The sequence below is a fragment of the Mesoplodon bidens genome (genome assembly GCF_964165515.1).
Source record: "Mesoplodon bidens genome assembly, chromosome: X".
Lineage (NCBI taxonomy): Eukaryota > Metazoa > Chordata > Mammalia > Artiodactyla > Ziphiidae > Mesoplodon > Mesoplodon bidens.
In genome coordinates, this window is record NC_138163.1 from 101,448,068 (window position 1) to 101,473,278 (window position 25,211).

Below are 25,211 nucleotides of genomic sequence, written 5' to 3' on the forward strand. Positions count from 1 at the left end.
TGGGGCTATGAGGAGTGGACGGACTGAGATTTCTGATCCTTTCTCTACCAACTGGAAACACTTATCTTTTTTTCTGTTCAGTGTGTAGCATAAAATGTTCCTAAAAGAGCATGGTCTTGGCTTAATACAATTTAAACATGAATAAGTGCAACCTACCCTTTTTCTTCCAAAAGGCCTCCTTGTAATACATCATGCACTTAATGATAGCCCCCATTGGAAGACGCTGAATTAACTGGTTTCTCTCTGAAGGAAGCTCTGGTCTGAAGTGTATCTTGGCAGTCAAAGTTGGAGGGACGGCACTAATTACGTATCGGCACTAAAACACATAGACACAAGATACCATCTCAAACGTTGAGTCGCAATCTTTGCAGGGAGAGTGAAACATCACATTTGCCATTTTGAATGACAGTAAGCGGTAACAATGTACAGTATGAGGCCACTGTGAGGCAACAAAACAGAATAAGGCAGTCGACCAAGGCTTGTAATTTGGAAGACCGAGTCAGAAATACGCCAGCATTAATTACGCCACTGCTTGGATTATATTTGGTTAGAAGCTGCAGAAGACAGGAGACCTATTTAATATAAGGTTCTCTTTTTTTTTCGGCCTTGATGTGCGGCATGCAGGATCTTAGTTCCCCCACTAGGGATCGAACCTGTGCCCCCTGCTGTGCAAGCGGGGAGTCCTAACCAATGGACCACCAGGGAAGTCCCATTATATACGCTCTTTTTTGACAAAACTGAATTACCTCATAAAGCTGATGATTCAACGTCTCTATCATGATGTTGTCACCTGACTGGTCAACACAGGTGACAGGACACCTCAGCTTCACTCTGTCCCCGAGGAGGTGCATTATCCGCTCGCTTACTTGACCAGATCCACCTACAAACTTCCGTTCCTACAGGAGAAGGCAGGCAGGAAAGGAAATGTTATAAAAGCCCAAGGAAGGAAGATCATATTTACTGCTGATCAGAAACCTCCAGAAAGTCACAGGCCATACCTCCACCCTCTGCACCCTTAACTACTGGAAGAACTCATTAGGACAGAGGCAGTCTACCAAGATACCTCAATCATCATGCTCTACACAGCGTCTGGTGACGAAAAGCTCTTACCAGCTTATAAAATCACAGAATGGCGGGGGAGGGATAAATGGGGAGATTGGGATTGACACATACACACTACTATATATAAAATAGATAACTAATAAGGACCTACTGTATAGCACAGGGAACTCTACTCAATACTCTGTAATGGCCTATGTGGGAAAAGAACCTAAAAAAGAGTGGACATATGCATATGTATAACTGATTCACTTTGCTGTGCACCTGAAACTAACACAACATTGCAAGTCAACTATACCCCAATAAAAATTTAAAATAAAATCACAGAATCAGAAGGAAGGTTCCCCTATACCACTGGCACCTTGACCGAATGCAAATAACAGCAAGTCTGTGGGCTTCAAGTGCCCAAGAGTGCAGTGCATGGAGGGAACCCTGGGACAGGGAGGATGCTGCGCTTCTCCCAGGGGATGCGGTTTCTTTCTTTCTTTTGATATTTTTAATAATTTAATAGTGAAAAAGTGAAATATATAAACCACTTATATGGTATAATCTTAATGAGGAAATACATTAAAATGTTAACAGTAGACGGGGTGAGATTATGGGTGAAGCTTTTGTCTTTATTCTTTATGTTCCAAGTATAAACACAAACGATAATGACCTTCTCTTTGCTAAAAACTGTTCAACTCAAGACAACAACCCTTGATTGATCTCCTTCAGTGGGCAAGGCCCTGGCATTAGGCTCATTAGAAGACACAAACAATATAGCAGACATGAAGTTGCGTGATTTTTGGAACCAAAAAGGCCCACATGTGACCCAGCAGCCAATGGGTAGGGGGGCCTTGGCTTCATAGTCTGTATGGGAATCTAAACTTTCAGAAGATTTCTTTTTTTTAAATTAATTATTTTTTTCTAGTTTCACTGAGATGGGGATGTGGTTTCTAACTCCCCTTGGTTTCTTAAAGTCCCAGCCCAGGGTTGTCTAGGCAGAACAGGCTCATGGTGCCCTCAAGGCTCACCTGGTCATCACCAAATGATGTTCTAAGAATCCAAACCTCAGCTCTTGAGAAATTTTTGCCAAAATGCCTGAAAGTTTCACTGCGGGGGCCGAAGGGTGAAGACTAAGCATCTGCCTGTTCCTCCAGACATTGTGAAACAGTTCCCCTGAGCAGCTCTGTAAGACCACAAGTGCTACACTCACCATGGTCATGCTTCCAGATTAATCTAAGGTCTGTTCTTAATACAGTGCATCTTGTAAGAACCAGGGGGAATGCTTTTAGCCTGCTGTAGAAGATTCTTTGAATGGTTACAAATACATGTAGGTAGACTGAAGAACAGCCAGACATTTGACAATCACCTTCTTCCAGAAAGCCTGTGTCAGCAGCCACAGAATGATTCTTACACTTGAATAACTGGCTATTGTTCTAATGACACAACCACAGTTCTTTATAAAAATATTCCCAAAGCAGTTTAGCCCTAAATTCATGATCCATCCTTCCTCACAAAACTGGGACCATTTAATTTATAATGTGACTTCTGTTTTCCAAGAGTTACTTTGAATGTTAGTATAGTGGAAAGACCATGAACTATTTCCATTTGTGTTCACTATCCACTCCTTCACGTCTAGTATTTCTTGAACTAAACTATTAAAGGATAAGTCTAAGTTCTTTGTAAAGATACTGTGATAATGGTCTGAGATTCATAATGTGAACTGTACCCTCCAAAAGGTCATGTGGAGTTTGCCTAGAAGTATCTTGGCTCCCCTGAATGAGGGATGTAAATATAAAATACGAGTCACGATATCTCAGAAAGTAAAATATAGGTTAAAAAGAATAATGTGGGATTTCTAAGTGTAAAGACACTTAAAAAATGCAACTGCCTTAAGTTTGCTAAAGCTAAGGGTCAAATGGGCAATAACTCTTGGGACCACAAGAACAACTTGGGGACTTCTGGAGATCTCCCAAGGAGAGGAACATTTCATTCAGTTGACAAGGACTCTACACCTCACACTATGAAACAGAACATAAGTTAGAAGTAAACTGATCCTAATTAAACCTTAGTCCATCGAGGCATAACATTCCTAGAAAAGAGATATCCATTTTTTTCCGATAAAGGATAGCCTTGAAACAAAGAATCTCAGAATCTGGAAAATCAGGGAATTAAGATTCTGGTTTCACCACTGGTTTGCTGTGTGGCCAGCCAGTGAGTCAAATGAGTTCATTCATCGGTAATGGAAGTAGTATGGAAGCTGGGCAAATGCTAGTGGGCAGCAAAAATTTAGAAGCCAAGATGTAGAATTTACTATTGAAAGAGTAACCAATATATCACTTGAATTAGAAGAAAGAATAGTCACTTCCATTCTGTAACAGTCAACATAAAATAATAACTCCGAGACACAGAATGGGACAAAAAAGCCTCATGTCTGGAACAGAGATGACTTTAAGTACAATTTTACAAGTACAAGAAATTTTTGGAAATAAGATGATTTTAGTAATTTAGCTCCTCCTACATAAATAGTCTAATTTTACCTTCTTCCAAAAGGAAGGAACTGAATTCCTCAAACCTAATGAATTCAAAATGAAACATTCTTTAGTTGTGAACTTATTTTCAGGAACAAGAAAAGGAAATGAGAAATTTTGTTTTCAGAAAAGTTTTTTGGAGATCGTTTCAAAAATCCATGTTTCAAATTCACTCATGCTTCAAAATATAGAAGCAAGTATTAAGGCAATGAGGGCAAGATCACAAATGAAGTTTAGCGTGAGAATGGACACTCCATACCTGGCCCCCATTGGTAATGGAGAATATCCGAGTGGTGCCTCCACACTGCTTCACGTACCACAAGAACCACAGGGCAGACACCTCGTGGGGTTCAGAGGTCACATTGATATTCACAAAGAGAGATGCAAACTGCCTAGCAGTCCTGGTCACAGAACAAGAGCGGAAGTCAGGAGTAAATACGTACATGCTTCACAGGACATTACCTTTTTAAAACACAATTTAGCATGGCTGGAAAACAGTTCTATTGCTTTTGAAAAAAAACAACTCATGGACTCAATTTCTGAAGGAATGCAGATTTTAACTCTTGGGGAAAATAAACTTTTCCCTTACTTTTAGGAAATTATGGGTTAGTCCAAACATGCGATCCCAATGCAATCTAAAGGGTTAATATGCTTGTCAGAGTTCATTAAGGATATTGTCTTCATTTATTTGAACAAACTTTCTCTCCTTAACACCCCCCCTGCTCCCACCCTGGTCCAGGCTACCACTGTCCCTCACCTGGCTTAAAACAATGGTGGCTGCTCCTGGGCCCTCATGATCCTTCTCTACATTACAGCCAATTAAGTCTTTTAACAGTCCAAAACTTAAACAAACAAACAAATAAAACCCCACTCTGCTTAAAATCCTTCAGTGACATTCAGAGCAAAAGGCAAAAGTCTTGAATATGGTCAATATATCTTGCACCATCAACCTGTCAACAAGTTCTCCAAACTCTCATTCCATCACTTCCTCATGGCATCTTTATGGTCCAGGTATACTATCCACTCATTGCTAAAACGTGTCAATCTCCCCATCTCAGGGCCTTCAGAAGCTGTTCCCTGTTCTCTATACTGGGGGGGGGCGGGGGGAGCATTTCCCACACTATCCAACCTTCACATTTCCCGCCATTATCTGTGGCTAATAACTGGAAAATACCATGCCTCAACCATTTATCCTTCCATCCATCCCATCATTCAGGATTCATTCCTGAAAGAAACCATCCCTCCCCTTCATTATTTTTCCCCATCTACTAAGGCTCGCTACTGGAACATCATCCCCCTCACTAACCATATCTCCTGTCTCCTCCATCCACTATGGCTTATTCCTGAAAGATACCATTCACTACATCGTCCATCTTTCCTGTCTTCCCCCATCACTGTGGCTCACCCCTGTGAGATACCAACACCCCACACCATCTATTGGTCCTGTTTTATCCAATTCATTGTGACTTATTTCTGGAACATATATCCTCCCCATACCCACATGTCTGATCTCCACTCATCCACTGTGCTCATTTGTGGAAGATATATCATCCCCCAACACCATCCATCCTTCAGTCCTGTATCCCCCATCAATTGGCTCATTCCTTTAAGACACCATTCACTCTTCCTGTCTCTCAATAACTGATACATCATTGGAGGAAAGCATCCCCCTCACCATCTATCCTTCCTGACAGTCCCCCACCATTAATTGCAGGTCATTCCTGGAAGATACCATCCTCCTACATCATCCATCTTTCCTGTATCCCCCATATACTGTGATTCATTCCTGGAAGATACCATTGTTCACACCCAGCATGCACCAACCTGTCCCCCACCCCCATCCACAGTGGCTCATTCCTGAAAGATACCATCCCCCACATCACTCATCTATCGTGCATACAGTCCATCCAGTGTGGCTCATCCCTACCTGATACCTTGCACCCAGAACATTCACCCTACCTATCTCCCCTCACAATCACTGTGGTTCATGCCTCATGATACCACCCTTTCACACCATCCACTCTTCCTGTAGCATTCCCCCACCAAGCGCTGTGGTTCCTTCCTGGAAGATGCCATCACTCCAATGGCTTCCTGTCTCCTCCTAACCACTGTATCTCATCTTGGAAGATACCAGTTCCCTCACTATATTACTCCTGCTATATCCCCCATCATTGTGGCTCATTCCTGGAAGATACCATCTCCTCACACAACCATACCATCTAATCTTCCTGTAGACAACCCCCACACACACATAACTGGTGCATTCCTGGAAGATGCCACCCTTCCCCCCCAAACATACACCACTCATCATTCCTGTCTCCCCTCATGCACTGTGGTTCATTCCTGGGAGATACCATATCCTCACTCCATCCACTATTCCTGTCTCTCCCATCAACTGGCTCATTCTTGAAAGATATCATCTCAACATATAATCAACCCTTCTGTTTCCCCCCATTTTACTATGGTTCATTCCTGGACCACACCATCTCCTCACACCATCACTCTTCCAGTCTCCCCCCTACATACTATGGCTCATTCCAGGCACATACCATCCAAACATCATCCATCTTTCCTGTCTTCCCCATCTACAGTCACTGATTCCTGGAAGGTACCATCCCCCCATGCCATCCACTCTTCCTATCCTTTCCATGCACTATGGTTTAATCCTAGGCATACCATCCCCCCACGTCATCCATCCTTCCCCTCTTCCCCTACCCACTGTGGCTCATCTGGAAGATGTGGTGAATGGTATCTTCCTGGAATGAGCCACAGTGATGGGGTGGGGGAAGGAAGAGGGGATGGTGTGGCCCAGGAATGAATCACAGTAGAAAGGGGGGAGACAGGAGCGTCCATTGTATGTTAGTATGGTATCTTCCAGGAATGAGCCAGTTGATGAGGGAGAAAGGAACAGTGGATGGTGTGAGGACGTGGTATCTTCCTGGAATTAGTCACAGCAGGTAGGGGAAGACAGAAAGGTGGATGGGTGGGGGAAATGGTATCTTCCAGGAATGAGCCATAGTAGATGGGGGAAGACAGGAAGAGTATGAGGAGATGGTATCATCCCATTCACAATGACTCACACCTGGAAGATACCATGTTCTCACACCATCCACCTTTTTGCCCCCCCCACCAACTATGGCTGACTCCTGGGACATACCATCCTCCCACACCATCCATCTTTTCTGTTTCCCACATCCACAGTCGGACATTCCTGGTAGATACCATCTTCCCACACCATCCATCCTTCCTGCAACCCACCATCCACTATGGTTTAATCCTGGCATATACCATCCCCTCACACCATCTACCCCCTTACTGTCTCCCCCTATCCACTGTGGTTCATTCCTGGAAGATACCATCCTCCCACACCATATATTTTCCCATATAACCACAATCCACTGTGGCTCATTCTTGGAAGATGGAGTCTCTCACACCATGCATCATTCCTATCTCCCCCAACACTTGTCTCAGTTCTAGAAGATACCTTGCCCCCACCTCATCCACCCTTCCTGTTTCCCCCTACAGTCACTGTAGCTCATTCCTGAAAGATACCCTCCCCTCAAACCATCTAGCTTTCCTGTCGGCCCCTGCCCCCCCCCCCCAACTCACTCTCCTTCATTGCTAGAAGATACCATGGAAACTTCTAGTCTCTCCCCAAAACTGACTCATTACTGGAAGACAACATCTTCCCACACCATCTACCCACACCATCTACCCTTGCTGTCTGCCCCCATTAATTGCATCTCATTCCAGGAACATAAATCCCCCTATCGCATCCATCCTTACCATCTCCCCCTACACTCTGTGGCTCATTCCTGGAATATACCATTCCTCCACACCATGCACCCTTCCTCCCCAACCCCCATCCTCTATGTCTCACTCCTAGAACAACCATCCTCCCACACCATCCATCTTTTCTGTCTCCCACATCCACAGTGGCTCATTCTTGATAGATACCATACACTCATCCTGTCCCCACCATCAACTATGGGTTAATCCTGGAACGTAATGTAACAGGAAAGAGCTAAATCGGACTCCACATTGGACCTCTTTCTTTGACTTTAACCTTTGCTTTTCGTTGCTTTTGTTATTCTAATCATACATAATGGCCTGCCTCAGGGAACCCTGCCCCTCTGCTTTTCAGCTCACAGGGAGACAATCTGACCCCGCCCACCCATGAATGGCTGCAAGAAAGAAGAAACTAACACATCCCCTCACAGAGGCTGGTCATTCCAGGAGATGTTTTGCAAGACTGATGGCCCTTTTACTTTACTTCCTCACCGCCTCTCCCTCTCTGATTCTATAAAAGAAACTGGCATCCAGACTCCGAGAAGATGGTTTTTCAGAGACACTAGTCCGCCATCTTCTCGGTCTGCAGGCTTTCTGAATAAAGTCATATTCCTTGCCTCAACACCTCGTCTCCGATTCATTGGCCTGTCGTGTGGCGAGCAAAGAGAGCTTGGACTTGGTAACAATAACATCCCCCACAGGATCCATCCTTCCTGTCTCTCCCCTTGCACTATGGCTCTTTCCTGGAAGATATCAGTCCAACAAACCATCCATCTTTCATGTCTCTCTCCATGCACTGTGGCTTATTCCTGGAAGACACCATCCTCTCACACCACCCACTCCTCCTTTCTCTCCCATCAACTGGCTCATTCCTGGAAGATACCATACCACCACACTGTCCATCCTTTCCCTTTCCCCCATGCACTGTGGTTCATTCCTGGTGACACCATCCACCAAATTAACCATCCTTACTGTCTCCCTTATGCACTATGGCTTATTTCTGGAAGATACCATCCTGTCACATCATCCACCTTTCTCCATCTATGCCCATCCACTGTGGCTCATTCCAGAAAGATATCATCATTCACATCATCCATCCTTACTTTCTCCACCATCCACTGTTGCTCATTCCTTGATGATACCATCCCCTCACACCATACTCTTCCTGTCCCACCCATCAGCTGACTTTATTCGTGGAAGATATCATCTCCCCACAGCATCCACTCTTCCTGTCTCCTCCATCAACCGACTTATTCTTGGAAGATACCATCTACACATACCATCCCTCTTTCCTCTCTCCCCCATCCTCTGTGACTCATTCCTGAAAGATACCATCATCTCACATAATATATCTCTTATATCCTCCACCAACTGGTACATTCCCCAAAGATACTATCCCCACACCACACACCCTCCCCCCATCTACTGTGGCTTATCCTGGAAGACACCATCCCACCACACCATCTATCCTTCCTGTCTCTACCCACGCACTATGGCTCATTCCTGGCACATACCATCTTCCCACACCATCCATCTTTCCTGTTTCCCCTGTCAACAGTGGCTTACTCTCAGAAGAAACCATTCTGCCACACCATCCACTGTTCCTGTCCCCTGCATACAATATGGTTTATTCCTGAATGTACCAACCCCACACACTATCCACCCTTCCTGTCCCCCTCCATGGTTAATGGCTCACTCCTGGAAGATATCATCCTACTGCACTATACATCCTTTCTGTCTCCCCTCATGCACTATAGCTCATTCCTGGAAGATACAATCCGACCCATCCACCCTCCTATCTCCCCATCCACTGCTGCTCATTCCTGAAGATACCATCACGTCACACCATCCTCAACTCTTCCTTTCTTTCCCATCAACTGGCTCATTCTTGGAAGATACCATCTATATACACCACCCATCTTTCCTGTCTCCTTCCATCCACTGTGGCTCATTCCTGAAAGATACCATCCCCTCACAACATCCATTTTCTTGTTTCCCTCATCTACTAGATCATTCCTGGAATATACCACCACCGCACACCGTCCACTCTTCTAACTCCCCCATCCACTGTTACTCATCCTGCAAGATAACACTTCCCCACTCTAAACACCCTTCCTGTCTTCCCCCATCCACTATGGCACCTTCCATGAAGATTCTTAATTCCCACAGCACCCACCCTTCCTGTCTCCCCCCATCTATTATGGCTCATTCATGGAAGATACCATCCTCTCACACCATCTATCTTTCCTGTTTTCCACATCCATTAGGGTGCATTCCTGGAAGATTCCTTGCCCCAACACCATCCATCCTTCCCTGTCCCTTCCCATCCTCTGTGGCTCGTTCTTAGTTGATGTACTAACTCCTTGGTTTCTGTTTAAAGATTGCTTCAACAAGGAATCTCTCCTTTGCCATCAGACAGGTCAGGTTCCCAGTTTCAGTCTCTCCTAGAATTATGTAATATGTGTATAATGACAGTCTCTCCTGCTAAAAATATATCAACTCGGTGAGGTTAGGGGCCATGCCTAACATGTTCACCACCATTCCTCAGTGCTTCATACTGTGCCTTCACATAGGAGCCCCAAAATGCTGGCTGAATGATCTGTAAGTAACTCAGCTAATAACACAGATTCTCAGTGAAAACATATAGTTTATATTTTTCATTAATATAGACTAGCTTCCCTCCAGTTCTTCTATATTTATATGAAATTACTTTAATATCTTTCCAAATTGCTTCTGTAGCTGACCTCTATATTATCTGAAAACACAATTACTTCTTTTATTGCAAAGCATACAACCGTTTCATTAAAAAAAAGGTTCAGCTTCCTTCACCTACTTTTCTTCTTAAGTTTTAGATTCATTTTATGTTCAATCCTGCTCTGAGTGTCTAAAGGGCCCCCAAAGTTGCTACTGATGGAAAGGTCATTAAGTTTCCTCTTAACTTTTTCCCTATAACTTATGAAGAAAAACACTGCAGTTCAAGATAGGATAGGAACGATCTGAAGGGAAGATAAAAAAATGTTTTAAATAGTCAAGGTTACTTTGTCCAGCAGATTTTTTCGATGAGGTCCTTCATGGTCATCTTATCCCATTCCTCCGCATGTGGTGCCTCCCATGGTGCATCAGCTGGAATCTGCAGAGAAAGAAGGGCCCACATTTAGGTCGGATGGTTACTGCTCACTGCCCTGCCAAGAGGCCCTCAGGAGAACCTCTGAAAACTGGTTTCTCTGTCTATGTTGGACTGTGATTGGCATAGAATTCTATGTATAGATAGCGGTGGGTTTGGGATGGATAGCTCTTTGGATTCTATGCCTTAATGCTGTTGCCAAAATAATAATAATAATACATAAATATATGTATAAGTTAATATGTAATTATGATGGCCAACATCATAATTATTAGTGAAAGCTAACACCCATTTTAAAACTTTGGGGAAACGAATCCTTCTCTCCTTTACTATCTCAAGTGGCATAACATATGGATAAGATCACTATATGTAGGACTCCCGGCAAAAATATGTCACATAAATTCTCAGTGGCAGGGCTTCCCTGGTGGCGCAGTGGTTGAGAGTCCGCCTGCCGATGCAGGGGACGCGAGTTCGTGCCCCGGTCCGGGAGGATCCCACGTGCCGTGGAGTGGCTGGGCCTGTGAGCCATGGCCACTGAGCCTGCGCATCCAGAGCCTGTGCTCCGCAACGGGAGAGGCCACAACAATGAGAGGCCCGTGTACCGCAAAAAAAAAAAAAAAATCTCAGTGGCATAGGTTGAAAACACAGGCACACACATTAGTATCAGAGACATGTGGGTTTGAATCCTGTCCCTTGTTGTGTGGTCTTGGGGAAATTATGTAACCCCTTGGCACTGATTTTCTTCATTTGTAAAGTAGAAATACTAACAGCTTGGCAGAGTTGTTGGGAACACTGGAAATGATATGCATCAACATCCAGAGCAATGTTCCCTGCACTGTGGAAGGATGAATACTAAACATTTGCTATTGATATTTCAGTAACAGGTCATATGCAAGCTGCACACACACTTTACCTCCTTTCCCATGTTATCCATTGTCCGCCACAGATTGTTGTAATCCAGATAGGCAATGGGATTCCACACTGGAGGGAAGGCACCCCGAAATGGATAAGTTCTCCCCTGTAACATTTAAAAGCAAAGGATAATACCTTAAATTAGGATGACATTCAAAAAATCCCAAACCAACCAGCCTAAGAGCCATTTTCAAGGAAACAGGATTCTCTACTGTGTCAAAAAGATCACCTTTGATGGACAGTAAATATATTTGACCTATACAGACCCCAAATTTTAATTAGATTAGCAAGATTTCCCTGGTGTTATATTACCCGTTTTTAATTTACAGGAAATAATAGCCTTGAACTTGTTTCTACTTACATAGAATAAACAAACAAACAAATAAATAAAGGTAGCTCATCCTAGTGTCTCATATTGATGCCACAATATTCTCAGCTCCTGAGTTCCTATCTAATCTCTTTGAAAGGATGTTCCCACTCAGATGAGAGCAGGATGATGACATGGAGGACTGTCTTTGGACCACATACAGGACTGGAATAACAAAGTGGAATATCTCAAACTATGTCTTACGGTTCACACAGGCTAAATAAAGACTGACTAGACTATGGACCATGCCCAAAGTCAAGAATCAAAATATTAGAAACGTAGAATAATGGGCATTTGCCGTTTTGGGTTGTCCAGCATCTGTTCCCCTTTCCTAGTAAGCACTTTGGTTTCTTCTTGGGAAACTGAATCTTCTCCTCTGTGAATAGATGTGTAGAAAGGACAGTCCTGGGTACCATCTCCCATTACAGAAGGCGATGGGTTAGGTTCTTTCTCCCGCCTCGGCCAGGCTGTGAGTCTGTGATATGAGTTTGGCCAATCACACACTCTCAGAGGACTCTGACCCTGCAATGGGTGACCCAAGCACAGAAGAAAGTTGACTCTGGGTTCTCCTTCCCCATGGCAGCATGCTGAGCAGATGCTTCCTGCTATAAAGACCATGGTTGTGGTTCCTGCCCCTAAATTGCTAGAGTTTCCCTGGTCTCTGCCCATTCCCAAGTGTGGCCCTTTAGCCTCCTATTGATTTTGTGGACCCTCTGATATCCTTTCAGTAAATCCTCTCTTGTGAGCCTGAGTTGGTTTCTATTGCTTGGTACCAAAACCTCCAACACAAAGACAGCTAATTATTAGCGGCCATTTACTTCATTTCAGTTGTGTGACAGGCACTGTGATACTGTGAGGGGAGGGTGAAGCCTTAGGAAAAGAGAGCATGTCTAGATAGTTTCTAAGACTTTATTCCCTTTTTTTTTTTTTTTTTTTTTTGGTCTCACCGCACAGCTTGCAGGATCTTAGCTCTTTGACCAGGGATTGAACCTTTGCCCTCTGCAGTGGAAGCACAGAGTTCTAACCACTGGACTGCTAGGGAATTCCCTTTATTTCCTAATTTAATTCCTTTTTCTTTAAAACATCTTGTAAACCTTCCTAAGGTGAAAACATTGTCTATTAATACAATTTTCCACAAGATTTTGATTTTATCAAATAGAAACATATTCAATATTTGTAGAAAGGCTACTGTGTGCACTGAACAATATTAAGAGCTGGATTTTAAAAAAAGGGCTAAAGCAAAACTCCTGACCATCAAGGTAGGGACATGAGACATAAGAGCATTTGCATTCATGTGCGCACATTCATACACACACACTCCAACTGAGTAAGAATATATGGCAGATATTAAGTGACAAAGAAGTAATTTTCTCTTCCACAGTAGCAAATTCAAATAACCTTGGCAGATTATGTGACCTGATTTCTTATCTGAAAATGCTATGCTGCAGTGCTCCAATATAACTTTTTAAGACTCCAAATCCTTTATCATCATCACTACCACCATCACCGCCATTATTACTAACATTTATTGCGATCTTTTTCCATGCCTGGTACTGGCCTAAGCTCTTCATGTGCGTTATCTCATGTAATGCTCACCCCAACCCTCTGGAGGCAAGAACTATTAATATTCCCATTTTATAAATGAGGAAACTAAAGCCCAGGGATATTATCTAGAAAACAGTAGGACAGAAATTTCCTGCTCCCAAAACCCTTGTTTATAAACCTTGAGATTTCCAGCTTCCTATATGGTTGATGGAATGTTGAGATAGCTTTGTCCTAGAGACATCTTAAACTTCCTGATTAAAAGAAAAAGAACTTTGAAATGTGAAACTTATAAATCGTCCACACATCTTTTATGTTTCTAAGGAATAAACAAGGAAACTAAGAAGCTCTGGGGTAACAGGGTCAACTTTGGAAAATGCAGAAGCATGTTCTGAGAGAAACAGGCAGACACAAAAATAACTAGGGAGAGGAGAGAGACTGGGTTAAGTAATAGATCACGGGCAGCCTTCAGAACAGTTGGTTCTTGTTATAATTCTTCCCTTAATTGAAATCGGGAAAAACCTATATGTTCCTTATGTTCAAGTAATAGTCTCATACCAAAGTGATCTTTGCTTTGAAAAAAATTGTTTAAAAAAACCTTCAATATGCTTAATCATCTGGGGACATTAAGTACTATAAATAAAATTCAACAAAATGTGTCCCACATTCCCAATGAACTTCTTCATGGGATGATACCAACCAGAATATGATTTCACACAAGGTCCTAAAGACCCCATGATCTGAGCTTTGATAAACAAAGAGAGGTGGCAGGAGAGGTGAAGAGTTCAGGGAAAGAGAAAGGTCTAGCCTGGCAATCTTTTTTAGAAATGGGAGTCATGGAATATTTTAAAGATCATAAAGGCCCACCATGACATTAATTTTTATGCTGTTGACAGAGGCACCAAGTTGATAAAAGGATTTCATGAGTGTTTCACTCTTAGCAGTTTTTGGTTTTTCTAGTCTTTTTGGGGGGGGCTACGTTGGGTCTTTGTTGCTGCGTGGGCTTTCTCTAGTTGCGGCGAGCGGGGACTACTCTTCGTTGAGGTGCGTGGGCTTCTCACTTTGGTGGCTTCTCACTTTGGTGGCTTCTCTTGTTGAGGAGCACGGGCTCTAGGCGAACGGGCTCAGTAGTTGTGGCTCGCAGGCTCTAGAGCGCAGGCTCAGTAGTTGTGGCGCACGGGCTTAGTTGCTCCGCGGCATGTGGGATCTTCCCGGACCAGGGCTCAAGCCCGTGTCCCCTGCATTGGCAGGTGGATTCTTAACCACTGCACCACCAGGGAAGCCCTGGCTTCTCTACTTTTATTCCACAGAAAAATCTAAATTTGCTAAAGAAATGCATGTATGTGGGAACAGGCACGTACCTCTTCCTTTCTCACAAGCTCCTGGAATGCTTATTTCCTCCATGGCCTGCGTCTAAACTAAACAACTCAAGACTACTTTTTGCATGTGTAAATCTCTAAAGTAGGGCAATGGGAGGGCCTGGAGATGGCTCTTGGCTGCGTGAGAACTGCTTGCGAACAGACCTTCTCAGTATCTTAAATGTGATTCTAGTTTTCTCACAAAAGTGTCAGCTGTTTTGCAATCCTAAACCACTTCTCAGCAAGAAATGCCTTTAAGACCTAAGAGTGTGAGGCAGGATCTCCTGGAATACTTCTACATGGCTACTGCTCTTTAAAAATAAAAATTAAAAAAAAATCTTGGGTAAAAGTCAAGTTCCATTTTGTGCCTATAATATGAAACCTTCCTACCCTTACTAAGTGGCCTTTAATCTCTAAAATGTCTTTGACACAGCAGAAGTTGATGTCGAGTAGAATACAGTGTCCCTGGAACTGTGCCACAAATACTTAAGTTCCTTTGAGAAACCACACCTTCAATCTACCAGTGTTCATAATAAAGGGAGACTATTGCCAGGAGAGGACAGGTTTTTTTTTAATTTAATTTTTTTTATTTCTTGGATGCCCACCCAATTAGGGCAAGGGGAGGGCATTCTTAACACACTGATGCTACTGAGCAAGCTATTTTATGATATTAACATTTTATTATGAAATATGCCATATATGATAAAAATAGATAGCTTAAAGAGGAATAATAGAAATGAACAACCATGTGCACACCATCCAATCTGAGAAGCGTGATATCACCAGAAATTTAGAAGTACACCATGTGCTTCTCCCCATCACGTCCAGCTCCCTCTGCACAAGAGGGAGCCACTGTAGTGAATTTTGTGTTTACCATTCCTTTTCTTTTCTTCCATCTGCCCTGTATACATACGTAGATGATACACTGCTTTGTTTTGCCTATTTTTGAGCTTTATATAAATGGACTAAGACACACACTAATGTCCATTGTGGAGCAGTGAAAATGAATAAACTGTGAACACCACCAATCAACATGGATGTATTGATATCTTTAAAATATGTTGGTGCAGGAATTCACTGGCAGTCCAGTGGTTAGGACTCGGCACTGTCACTACTGGGGCCCCAGGTTCAATCCCTGGTTGGGGACTAAGATCCCACAAGCCGTGCAGCGTGGCAAAAAAAAAAAAATGTTGGTGAAAGAAGCAAGTCAAAGAATACATGTAGTATGAGTCCATTTATATAAAGCTCAAAAATAAAGAGAGGACAGTTTGTGGCTCCCACATCATTCTTTATTGTTGGTCCTATAAGATAAGCCAGCAAGTAGCATTCACTGATTGGCATGTTGGAGAATTTCAGCTCTCTGTACTTTTATAGTTTAGTTAAACAAAAGGAAATGAGTGTTGGGACTTCCCTGGTGGAGCAGTGGTTAATAATCCACCTGCCAATGCAGGGGACACAGGTTTGAGCCCTGGTCCGGGAAGATCCCACATGCCGCGGAGCAACGAAGCCCACGTGCCACAACTACTGAGCCTGCACTCTACAGCCCGCGAGCCACAACTACTGAAGCCCGTGCGCCTAGAGCCCATGCTCCGCAACAAGAGAAGCCACCGCAGTGAGAAGCCCGCGTGCAGCAATGAAAAGTAGCCCCTGGGCTTCCCTGGTGGCGCACTGGTTGAGAGTCCGCCTGCCGATGCAGGGGACACGGGTTCGTGCCCCGGTCCGGGAAGATCCCACATGCCGCGGAGCGGCTGGGCCCGTGAGCCATGGCTGCTGAGCCTGCGTGTCCGGAGCCTGTGCTCCACAACGGGAGAGGCCACAGCAGTGAGAGGCCCGCGTACTGCAAAAAAAAAAAAAAAAAAAAAAAAAAAGTAGCCCCTGCTCACCACAACTAGAGAAAGTCCGCGTGCAGCAACGAAGACCCAACGCAGCCAAAAACAAATAAATAAATAAATAAATAAATAAATTTATATATTAAAAAAAAGGAAATGAGTGGTATTAAAGAATATCATAGGCCAGGGAGGAAAGCTGCCAAATATTTTTCTTTAATCATCTTGAAAATAAACAGATATGTTCTGCATCGATTTAGGAACATGTCTGCCCAACCCATATGAATCCCTTGGCACCCTTCTAGTCCCACTGTTTTGTGACAGGCCTGTAAGAGAAATCTTTTGGTGGTTTATTTTCTATAGTTCATAACAACGCTTTAAATAAAGAAATCATCTAAAAAGAGACCCATTAAATAATATTGTGTTGTATTAGTAGTTAAAAAAATCATCTTCTTCCTCTTTCCATATGCAGGTAGACAAACTCTTTTCAAACATTATACATAGTGCTACTTTACCCAGAAGAAGCCATCATAATCGACATGGAAGCATCTATCCTATCTTTTTTTCTTTTTTTTTGGCCATGTCACAAGGCTTGTGGGACCTTAGTTCCCCAGGGACCAGGGATTGAACCTGGGCCCTCCACAGTGAGAGTGCCGGAGTCCTAACCACTGGACTACCAGGGAATTCCCATATCCTATCTTAATGTATTGGTTCTCCCAAGTAGCCATCTGGTTCCTCTGTTCTTCTTTGCAAGACCCTTTCTTCTCTCATCTACTGACTCCCCTGGGGTCTGATCCTCAGCCTTCCTTGGCCCACCCATTTACCTGGGGAACACATCCATTGCCTGGATTTATTATTATTATATTTGCACAGTCTCATGGTTTGCATTTTTCATGCCTCTGCTCCCTCTACCTCTCACACAACTTCAAGAGCTAGCAGCACATTCCTAAGTTCATGACCTGATTTTCATCTTATGCTCAGTCCCCTCTCTTAGGACTTGTACAGCTAAAACAATTGAGTTGTGCAATCTCATCCCTGGAAAAAGAGAACCATTACACTCAGGTATAAATAATGCCATAACATCAGAATAAAAGGTTTCAAATGCATTGTCATGCCATCTTTCCCAAGGGACTCTAGGTATATACAGACATTACAAACAAACCATTTAATATAGAAATAATATGAGTTCTTCTGGATGCTCTTGGGTAAATAAAGATAACTGAGAGGGCATGGAAAAAATATTTTTCCTCTTTCACAAATGCCATTAACTCAGGAGAACTAGGCAGTTAGAAAAAAGATGAAAATATTACACTGGGAGGATGAGCGGCTGTTTTTCTTTAACAGCTTTATTAAGATATCATTCACATACTCTATAATCCATCCATTTGAAGTGTACAATACAATGCTTTTTAGTATATTCACAGAGTTGTGAAACCATCACCACAGCTAATTTTAGAACATTTTCATCACCCCAAGAAGGAACCCTTACTCATTAAAAGTCACTCTCCATTCTCTCCTACCCCATTTTGAAGAACTGCCAAACTATTTTGCAAAGCAGCTGCCGCCCTTTTACATTCCCACCAGCAATGTATGAAGGTTCCAATATCTCCATATCCTTGTCGACACTTGTTATTGTCTGTCTTTCTGATTCCAGTCATCCTGGTGGATGCAAAGTGGTATATCATTGCGGTTTGGACTTGCATTTCCCTGATGACTAATGATAGCCAAAAGTCAAATCTGGCTTGGTGAGTGGAAGGTCATATTGTTGAGCCCATACATTGTCTCTGGCCTTGATGCCATGGCCACTTTGTATGTGGGCCCACTGAGCAAGTGATAGTGGAAACAGATGGTGTGATGGCTTTGTACTGTGTCAACTTGTTCAGGCTGAACTGGATTTCCCACAGTTTTCTTTCCTATATATTTCTGGTTAGGTTCACGAGAGAGATTCTTATGGGAAATTTAGAGAGTAAAAGTGAAGCAGCCACTCATTTTGTAGTTCACACACATTATTGCTGATTTTCATGGCATGAGATAGCATCTGGGCCTGCAACTACTCCACCCTTCTGGGATCCTCCTTCAGCTTCTACAACTCCTAGGCCTGGTATATGTATTTAGCTCTATGATGAAGGGTCCTGGCTTCTGCAAGACATCCACAGTGTCAAGATCAGAGGCAACAAAGACTGACCTGGACTCCAGCTCACGCTTGTGGGTTCCAGCTTGTTCTTGCTTTCCTCCATCATACATCTATCTTCCCTTCCTGACTGCCTGCCCTTCAAGCTCCAGCATCAGATGCAAAGACAAGAGCCTTACAAAGACTCCCACAATTAGGTAAGGCCAAATCCCTACAATAAATCCTTTAATAGTTTTGCTTATCTCACTGAACTTTGACTGATTATCCTAAGGATGGATCATCTTGCACCTGATTATTAAAGCTTACTCTGCAGCAGATGGCCAATGGTCAGCATTCAACATGGGACACAAGGGCAACCCCAGCCAGTGAGGGACAAGGATAAATTATCTCAGCTTCTCTGTTCTTCATGGGGCAATTCTTTGGCACATTCCACACAGTTCCTCAGGGAGAACTAGGGGGAATTGAGCCTCAGTTGCCCACAGCTGTAACAACTCATTAACCCTTTATTGGCATTTATTCCCTTCCCTCCTATAACACTGTCTTCAGGCTCTATATCTGGAGGTTGGTAAAGTGCTATACTGAGATCCCTTGGATATTCTGAGTGATATACACTCCTATAGAGAGTCTGGGGGGAAATGTGTCTTATACGGAAGTCTACGTAAGTTGCTATTGGTGTTTGATGTGTATAGTCCTTGAGTGGAATAGCTGAGACATTAGAGGGTAGGTGGACAGACCCTTTTGAGAACTTTTTCTTTGGGGACCTAGAGTTTTTAGGGAAAGGTACTCTTCACTGTTACCAGATTTGATCTAGAAAGATCAGTATCACTCTCTAGTGAGAATGAAGGGGCTTTGGTCCCGGTAGAGTAGTGGTTCTCAACCAGGAGTGATTTTGCTCCCCAGTTTATATTTGGCAATGTCTGGAGAAAGTTTGCGTTGTCACTACTGGATGGGGGATGCTGCTAGATATCCTACAATGCACAGGACAGCCCCATTACAACAAAGAATTATCCAGTTCCAAAAGTCAATAGTGCCCTGGTTGAGAAACCCTGCTGTAGAGTAACATATAAATGTGAGTGAGTATCACTAACTTTTCTGGAATCCTACCCTTTCCATTTGCAAGATTCCTGGATTTGTAGCAGAAGTTGCCTCAGAATAACTCAGGGTGCAGGGTGTAGGGATCCTGCTGTCAGGCCTACTAAATTAGGGGTGTGTGGCCAGGCTATCTATGTTTTTAACAAATTCCAGGTAATCCTAATGTTCACTAAAGCTTGGGTCTTATCACATTATAGTGTTTGTAAGAAATTCCTCTTATTCATTTAGCTATGCATGTTGTCAAATTGTTTGAATGAAGAAAAGTAAAAATAAAAATACCTACACCATTTCTTTTTAATCCTTATCTTTATTAAACTTCAAAAAAGACTAAATGAAATGGGGACTTCCCTGATGGTCCAGTGGTTAAGACACTGCACTCCCAATGCAGGGGGCCCGGGTTCAGTCCCTGGTCAGGGAACTACAGCCTGCATGCTGCAACTAACAGAGCCCACATGCCGCAACTAAAGGAGCCCACATGCCGCAACTAAGACACAGCTCAGCCAAATAAATAAATAAATATTTTTTAAAAACTTTAAAAAAAAAGACTAAAGGAAATGATGATTTTTGTTATGGTTGTCCATTTTCTTCATTAATATTTATTTCCTCTTAAATCTTTTTCTTAAAAAATCATTTAGGGGGCTTCCCTGGTGGTGCAGTGGTTGAGAGTCCTCCTGCCGATGCAGGGGACGCAGGTTCGTGCCCCGGTCTGGGAGGATCCCACATGCCGCGGAGCGGCTGGGCCCGTGAGCCATGGCCGCTGAGCCTGTGCGTCCGGAGCCTGTGCTCTGCAATGGGAGAGGCCACAACAGTGAGAGGCCCATGTGCCGCAAAGAAAAAAAAAAAATCATTTAGTTACTTTACTCTTCTTCCTTACATTTTTGATTTTACTATGCCTGGATTCCATGTCTGATTTCTCTTGCTTTTCACTGCTCCAAGGTAAAATCTTGTGATCATAATAAGTGAGATGCATCACAGGGTGGTACATTTGGACAGCTTTTGATAAATTTAGCAAGTTCACTATGTCTTTGAAGATATTCAGAGGTCCACATTATATATGTATTAAGTTTTTAATATACATGTAGGTGTACAGTAGGCATACCTTTGTTTTATTATGCTTCACTTTACTGCACTTCACAGATGCTGTGTATTTTTTTCTTTGTTTTACAAATTGAAGGTTTATGGCAATCCTGTGTTGTCAGATGATGGCTAGCACTTTTTAGCAAAAAAATATTTTTAAATTAAAGTACGTACTTTTTTTATACATAATGCTCTTGCACACTTAATAGACTACAGTATAGTGTAAATATAACTCTTATATGCACTGGGAAACAAATTTGTGCGGCTCACTTTATTGTGATATTCACTTTATTGCAGTGGTCTAGAACCAAACCCGCAAGATCTCTGAGGTATGCCTGTGTGTGTGTGTGTGTGTGTGTGTGTGTGTGTGTGTGTGTGTGTATAATTTGTTTAAACCCAACTGGTACCTGGCAGAGGCAGAGTTCATGTCTTCATGCTTTTGGTTCAGGCTCCCCCAGCCCCTACCTCTGTGCCTCAGTCTCCATGTTAGAAAGATTGGACCTGCAGTGCCACTGAGCTGGATCCTCCATCGAGAGCCTATTAGGATGTGTTTCTAGGCCTGGAGGTTGTAGGCATGAGTGAATACTGATCTGAGAGAGACATGGTCCCAAAGATCTCACCTAGCTGCCTAGGTCGGAAACCACTTCCGCTTCCTTTGATGCACTAGAGCACTTTGTTCATTGCCCATGGCACTTTGCCATTTTCTACAATGTATTAAACGAAATTAAGCACATGTCTTACCTTCTGGACTAGTCTCAACACACCTGAGAAGGACTACACCTCATTTCCTACATTGCCTTGTAAATACCAAGGTTCTAAGAAATGCTTATTAAATGAAGGAATAAAAAGAAGAGTGGTGGGCCTCCCTGGTGGCGCGGTGGTTGAGAGTCCGCCTGCTGATGCAGGGGACAGGGGTTCGTGCCCCGGCCCGGGAGGATCCCACGTGCCGCGGAGCGGCTGGGTCTGTGAGCCATGGCCGCTGGGTCTGCGCGTCCGGAGCCTGTGCCCCGCAATGGAGGAGGCCACAACAGTGAGAGGCCCACATACAGAAAAAAAAAAAAAAAAAAAAAAAGAAGAGTGGAATTCTTGCTTTTTTATAGCCCATCTCGTATCACATCTAGTTCCCCCAGGCCCCAGAAAGGGTCCAATCTCTTTCTACACAAATGACCCCCTCTTTTCCTGCCTCAGACAAGACCTTCGAATGAATGCCAATTTTGCACAGATTTTTCCTTATCAATTCACAGGCATACCTTTTCTAAAATAGCCATAATCAATATTACCATCAAATTTACTAGAATGCACTATGTGTAAGGTGTGAAGGGAAGAGAAAGATGGGAGACTCACTTTCTTAGGGAACCTAAATCCCTAAAACCATTTTCTATGTTTGCATTTCTCACTCTGATCTTTCTGGGTGCTATATGAAAATGAGTTCCATGGTCATAAATCTGGGGAATCCTGGTTTATAGTTAGACAGCTTTTTAAAAAAAAATTGCTGGTCCTCATAAGACTCCTAATTTGCTAATGGACATCTTGGCTCTCAAAGACAGGATTAGAATGTGGAGCACTTGCAAAATTTATCTGACCAACAAACCTCCTCTTTTGCAAAGCACTTTTGGGATTAATATTGCTTGGAAAATATTCCCTCAGGCATGCTTTCTTCATATGCTGGCTAGCACTGGTAGGGGCCTGAGAGAACACAGGAAAACATAGGCTAGAAAGAAGACCTACAATAACCAGTATATTTTCCAAATGCTACAAATGGGAATAAATTCTCACACATACCTCTCCTGCACAAAAGGGTACATCATCCCACAATACTGAGTCAAATAGGAGAAATCAAATGAAGTTGTTAGGGGAACCACTGACCGAAACCGCCTGCCCTGGCCAGGCACCATAGTAACCACTTGCATGAGTTATCTTACAGCAGGAGGTCCTGGTAAGGAACGCAGAACTAACAAGCTACCACCAACTAGAAGAATTCGGGAAAGGTCAAAAGGAGAGAGGAAATGCCAGTCCACATGGCCTACCATCTTCCCAGAATCCTTCTCGCTGGAATCCATCTTGGCTGAGTGATGCACGTGCCACCAGGAAGGACCCTGAGTCAGAATGATTAGCCAGAGACAACCGGAAATGAAGCCCATTACCATAAAACCCAAGACTGCGAGCCATGTGGCAGATCAGTTCTCCTGGGTTCCCTTACCCTCCTGCTCTTGGCCCGGCGCCCCTTCCCAATAAAGTCTCTTGCTCTGTCAGCACATAAGTCTCCTTGGACAACTCATTTCCGAGTGTTAGACAAGAACCCACTCTTTGGCCCTGGAAGGAGTCCCCCTTCCTGCAACAAAATCACTTGTACATCTAGCTAAAACTGCAAGTGCTTTGTGCTGAGTCTCAGGTCTGGGCTCTGCCCCCTTGGAACAGGGCAGTACAGAGGAAAAATACATCAGAGCAGGTGGAGTGGGTCCAGGGCAAAGCAAACTTCTTGCCAGAGGGGCTGTTAACTGAGAGCATTCACTTTGTGTATCCCAGTGACCGGGTAGATGCAGCCCTGCCCCTCTACTGGATGGAGTTACCTCGGTGATGGCTCATGCGATCACATGAGCGATCACGATGGTAGAGATGTGATAAGAGCTTGCACTGGGAGGGAGGGTGGACCAGCAGCCATAAGATTCTTAGCACAATCTTCCCAACATTGGACATCAGAAAAGTATTTTTTAATACACTACAGATTGGGGGAAAGTCACAGATACTCAGGACTTCTTGGGTGGGTGCCCAAATAATTATGTAGATTAGCGAGTGACTGCACCCATGTCTGTGTCTCAGGGTTTCCTTTTATCACCTGCTGCTGGTCAGGAAGTGCGAGCCAGTAGTGATTTCCTCCCATGTCTCTAAAGCCTGATGCTTTTTTCAGAGACATTTATCTGTTGGATATGGCTGTGGAAACTAGGCCACTGGGTACTTTGGCAAACACACAAAATTAAATCTCGGCCTGAGGTTCACTGTGTATCGTTTGAGTCTGACAAATTACATGAGAGCTATGGGAATGAAAGCAAACAGACTAATAGTTCGGTAATTATTTTCTTTGTGTGAAAAACCTTATATGAGTAAAGTCTTTTAAATGAAAAGGACCCAGTTCAGCAGCTTTTGGGATCAAAGTGTTGATTACATTTAACTATAATTAACACTGAAATTTTCTGTGATTCCACCTAGAATTTTCTTCTTCTAGTTGCACTAAACCCAAGCACAAGGCAAAAAATAAAATGAAGTGCTATGAAAACAATACTGGGCTGTTCAGATATAAAGTATCAACATTATTTCCATTATTTGTCTTTTCAGTTCCAAGTTCTGTGTCTGCTAAGGTTAATTATCAACTAGGCTTTCACATCTGTCTGTCGTCTGTCTGTCTGTCTGTCTCTTTCTCACTCACTTCTGTAGGACCTTGAACCAAATACTTGCATTCTTACAACTTTCTCCTATCTCTAAAGTAAGAATAACTGTCCCTAAAACTCTGAGATCCACTAGGTTTTCAAAAGGTATTCGTTCATTGAGTTTGGTACACAAGTGAAAAAGCTTGGAGTCCACACCTGAGACAGAAGGCTATATAGTAGCATCGATTTTCTTAAGTGGCAGGACAGGGCGATGACAGGAAAGACTTTCTGGCAGGGTCAGTGGGACAAGAGAACTTCCCGTTTTCAGGAGGCCCAGAATGGACACGATATGGGATTTGAAACTGAGCAGGACCCTGTGGGGGGGTCCTCCCTGTAACAAATCCTTTCCATGGCCCCATTTCTACTTCGTAGGAAATAGGCTTCATTCAGCCTCCTAGACCTTCCCTAAGTTCCAAAGGGCAGATTCAAACAGTTGCTAATCAGGGAAGGAAGGGGGATGCAGAAACAAAGGAGGAGCAGCCAAGAAACAATAGTGCATACTGAACCTGCGCTCTAGAGCCCGCGAGCCACAACTACTGAGCCTGTGTGCCACAACTACTGAAGCCCGTGCACCTAGAGCCCGTGCTCCACAACAAGAGAAGCCACCGCAATGGGAAGACCGCGCACCACAACGAAGAGTAGCCCCCGCATGCTGCAACTAGAGAAAGCCTGCATGCAGCAACGAAGACCCAACACAGCCAAAAATAAAATAAATGAATAAATAAATTATATATATGTTAAAAAAAAAGAAACAATAGTGCAGCGATGAAAGCAGGGTCCTGGTTCCTGCTCAAGGAATATACATAACAATATCTTTGAGTGCTTCTGCAGGAACTAAGGTCCCCACCCAGGTGGAGGATGGTAACTTCAGGCTGAGCACGAGATTCCTGGAGCACCACCCTGTTACCTCACCACCCACCGATCAGGAGAAAGTCACACACCCTGCAGCCCTCACTCTAAATTTTGCCTATGAAAGCTTCTACGCGAAAACCA

At 43.4% G+C, this 25,211-nt stretch overlaps 1 protein-coding gene across 1 annotated transcript in view; it reads right to left on the reverse strand.

Annotated features, from left to right (window-relative positions):
• Positions 1-25,211, reverse strand: part of MAOA (monoamine oxidase A) — a 73,126-nt gene that overhangs the window by 13,003 nt on the left and 34,912 nt on the right. Inside the window, exons 4-8 of the mRNA XM_081221762.1 lie at positions 11,402-11,506; positions 10,403-10,494; positions 3,835-3,976; positions 747-896; positions 157-316 (exon numbers count right to left, since the gene is read on the reverse strand). Coding sequence (XP_081077888.1) covers positions 157-316; positions 747-896; positions 3,835-3,976; positions 10,403-10,494; positions 11,402-11,506 — 649 coding nt within the window. The remainder of the gene's footprint in view (positions 1-156; positions 317-746; positions 897-3,834; positions 3,977-10,402; positions 10,495-11,401; positions 11,507-25,211) is intronic.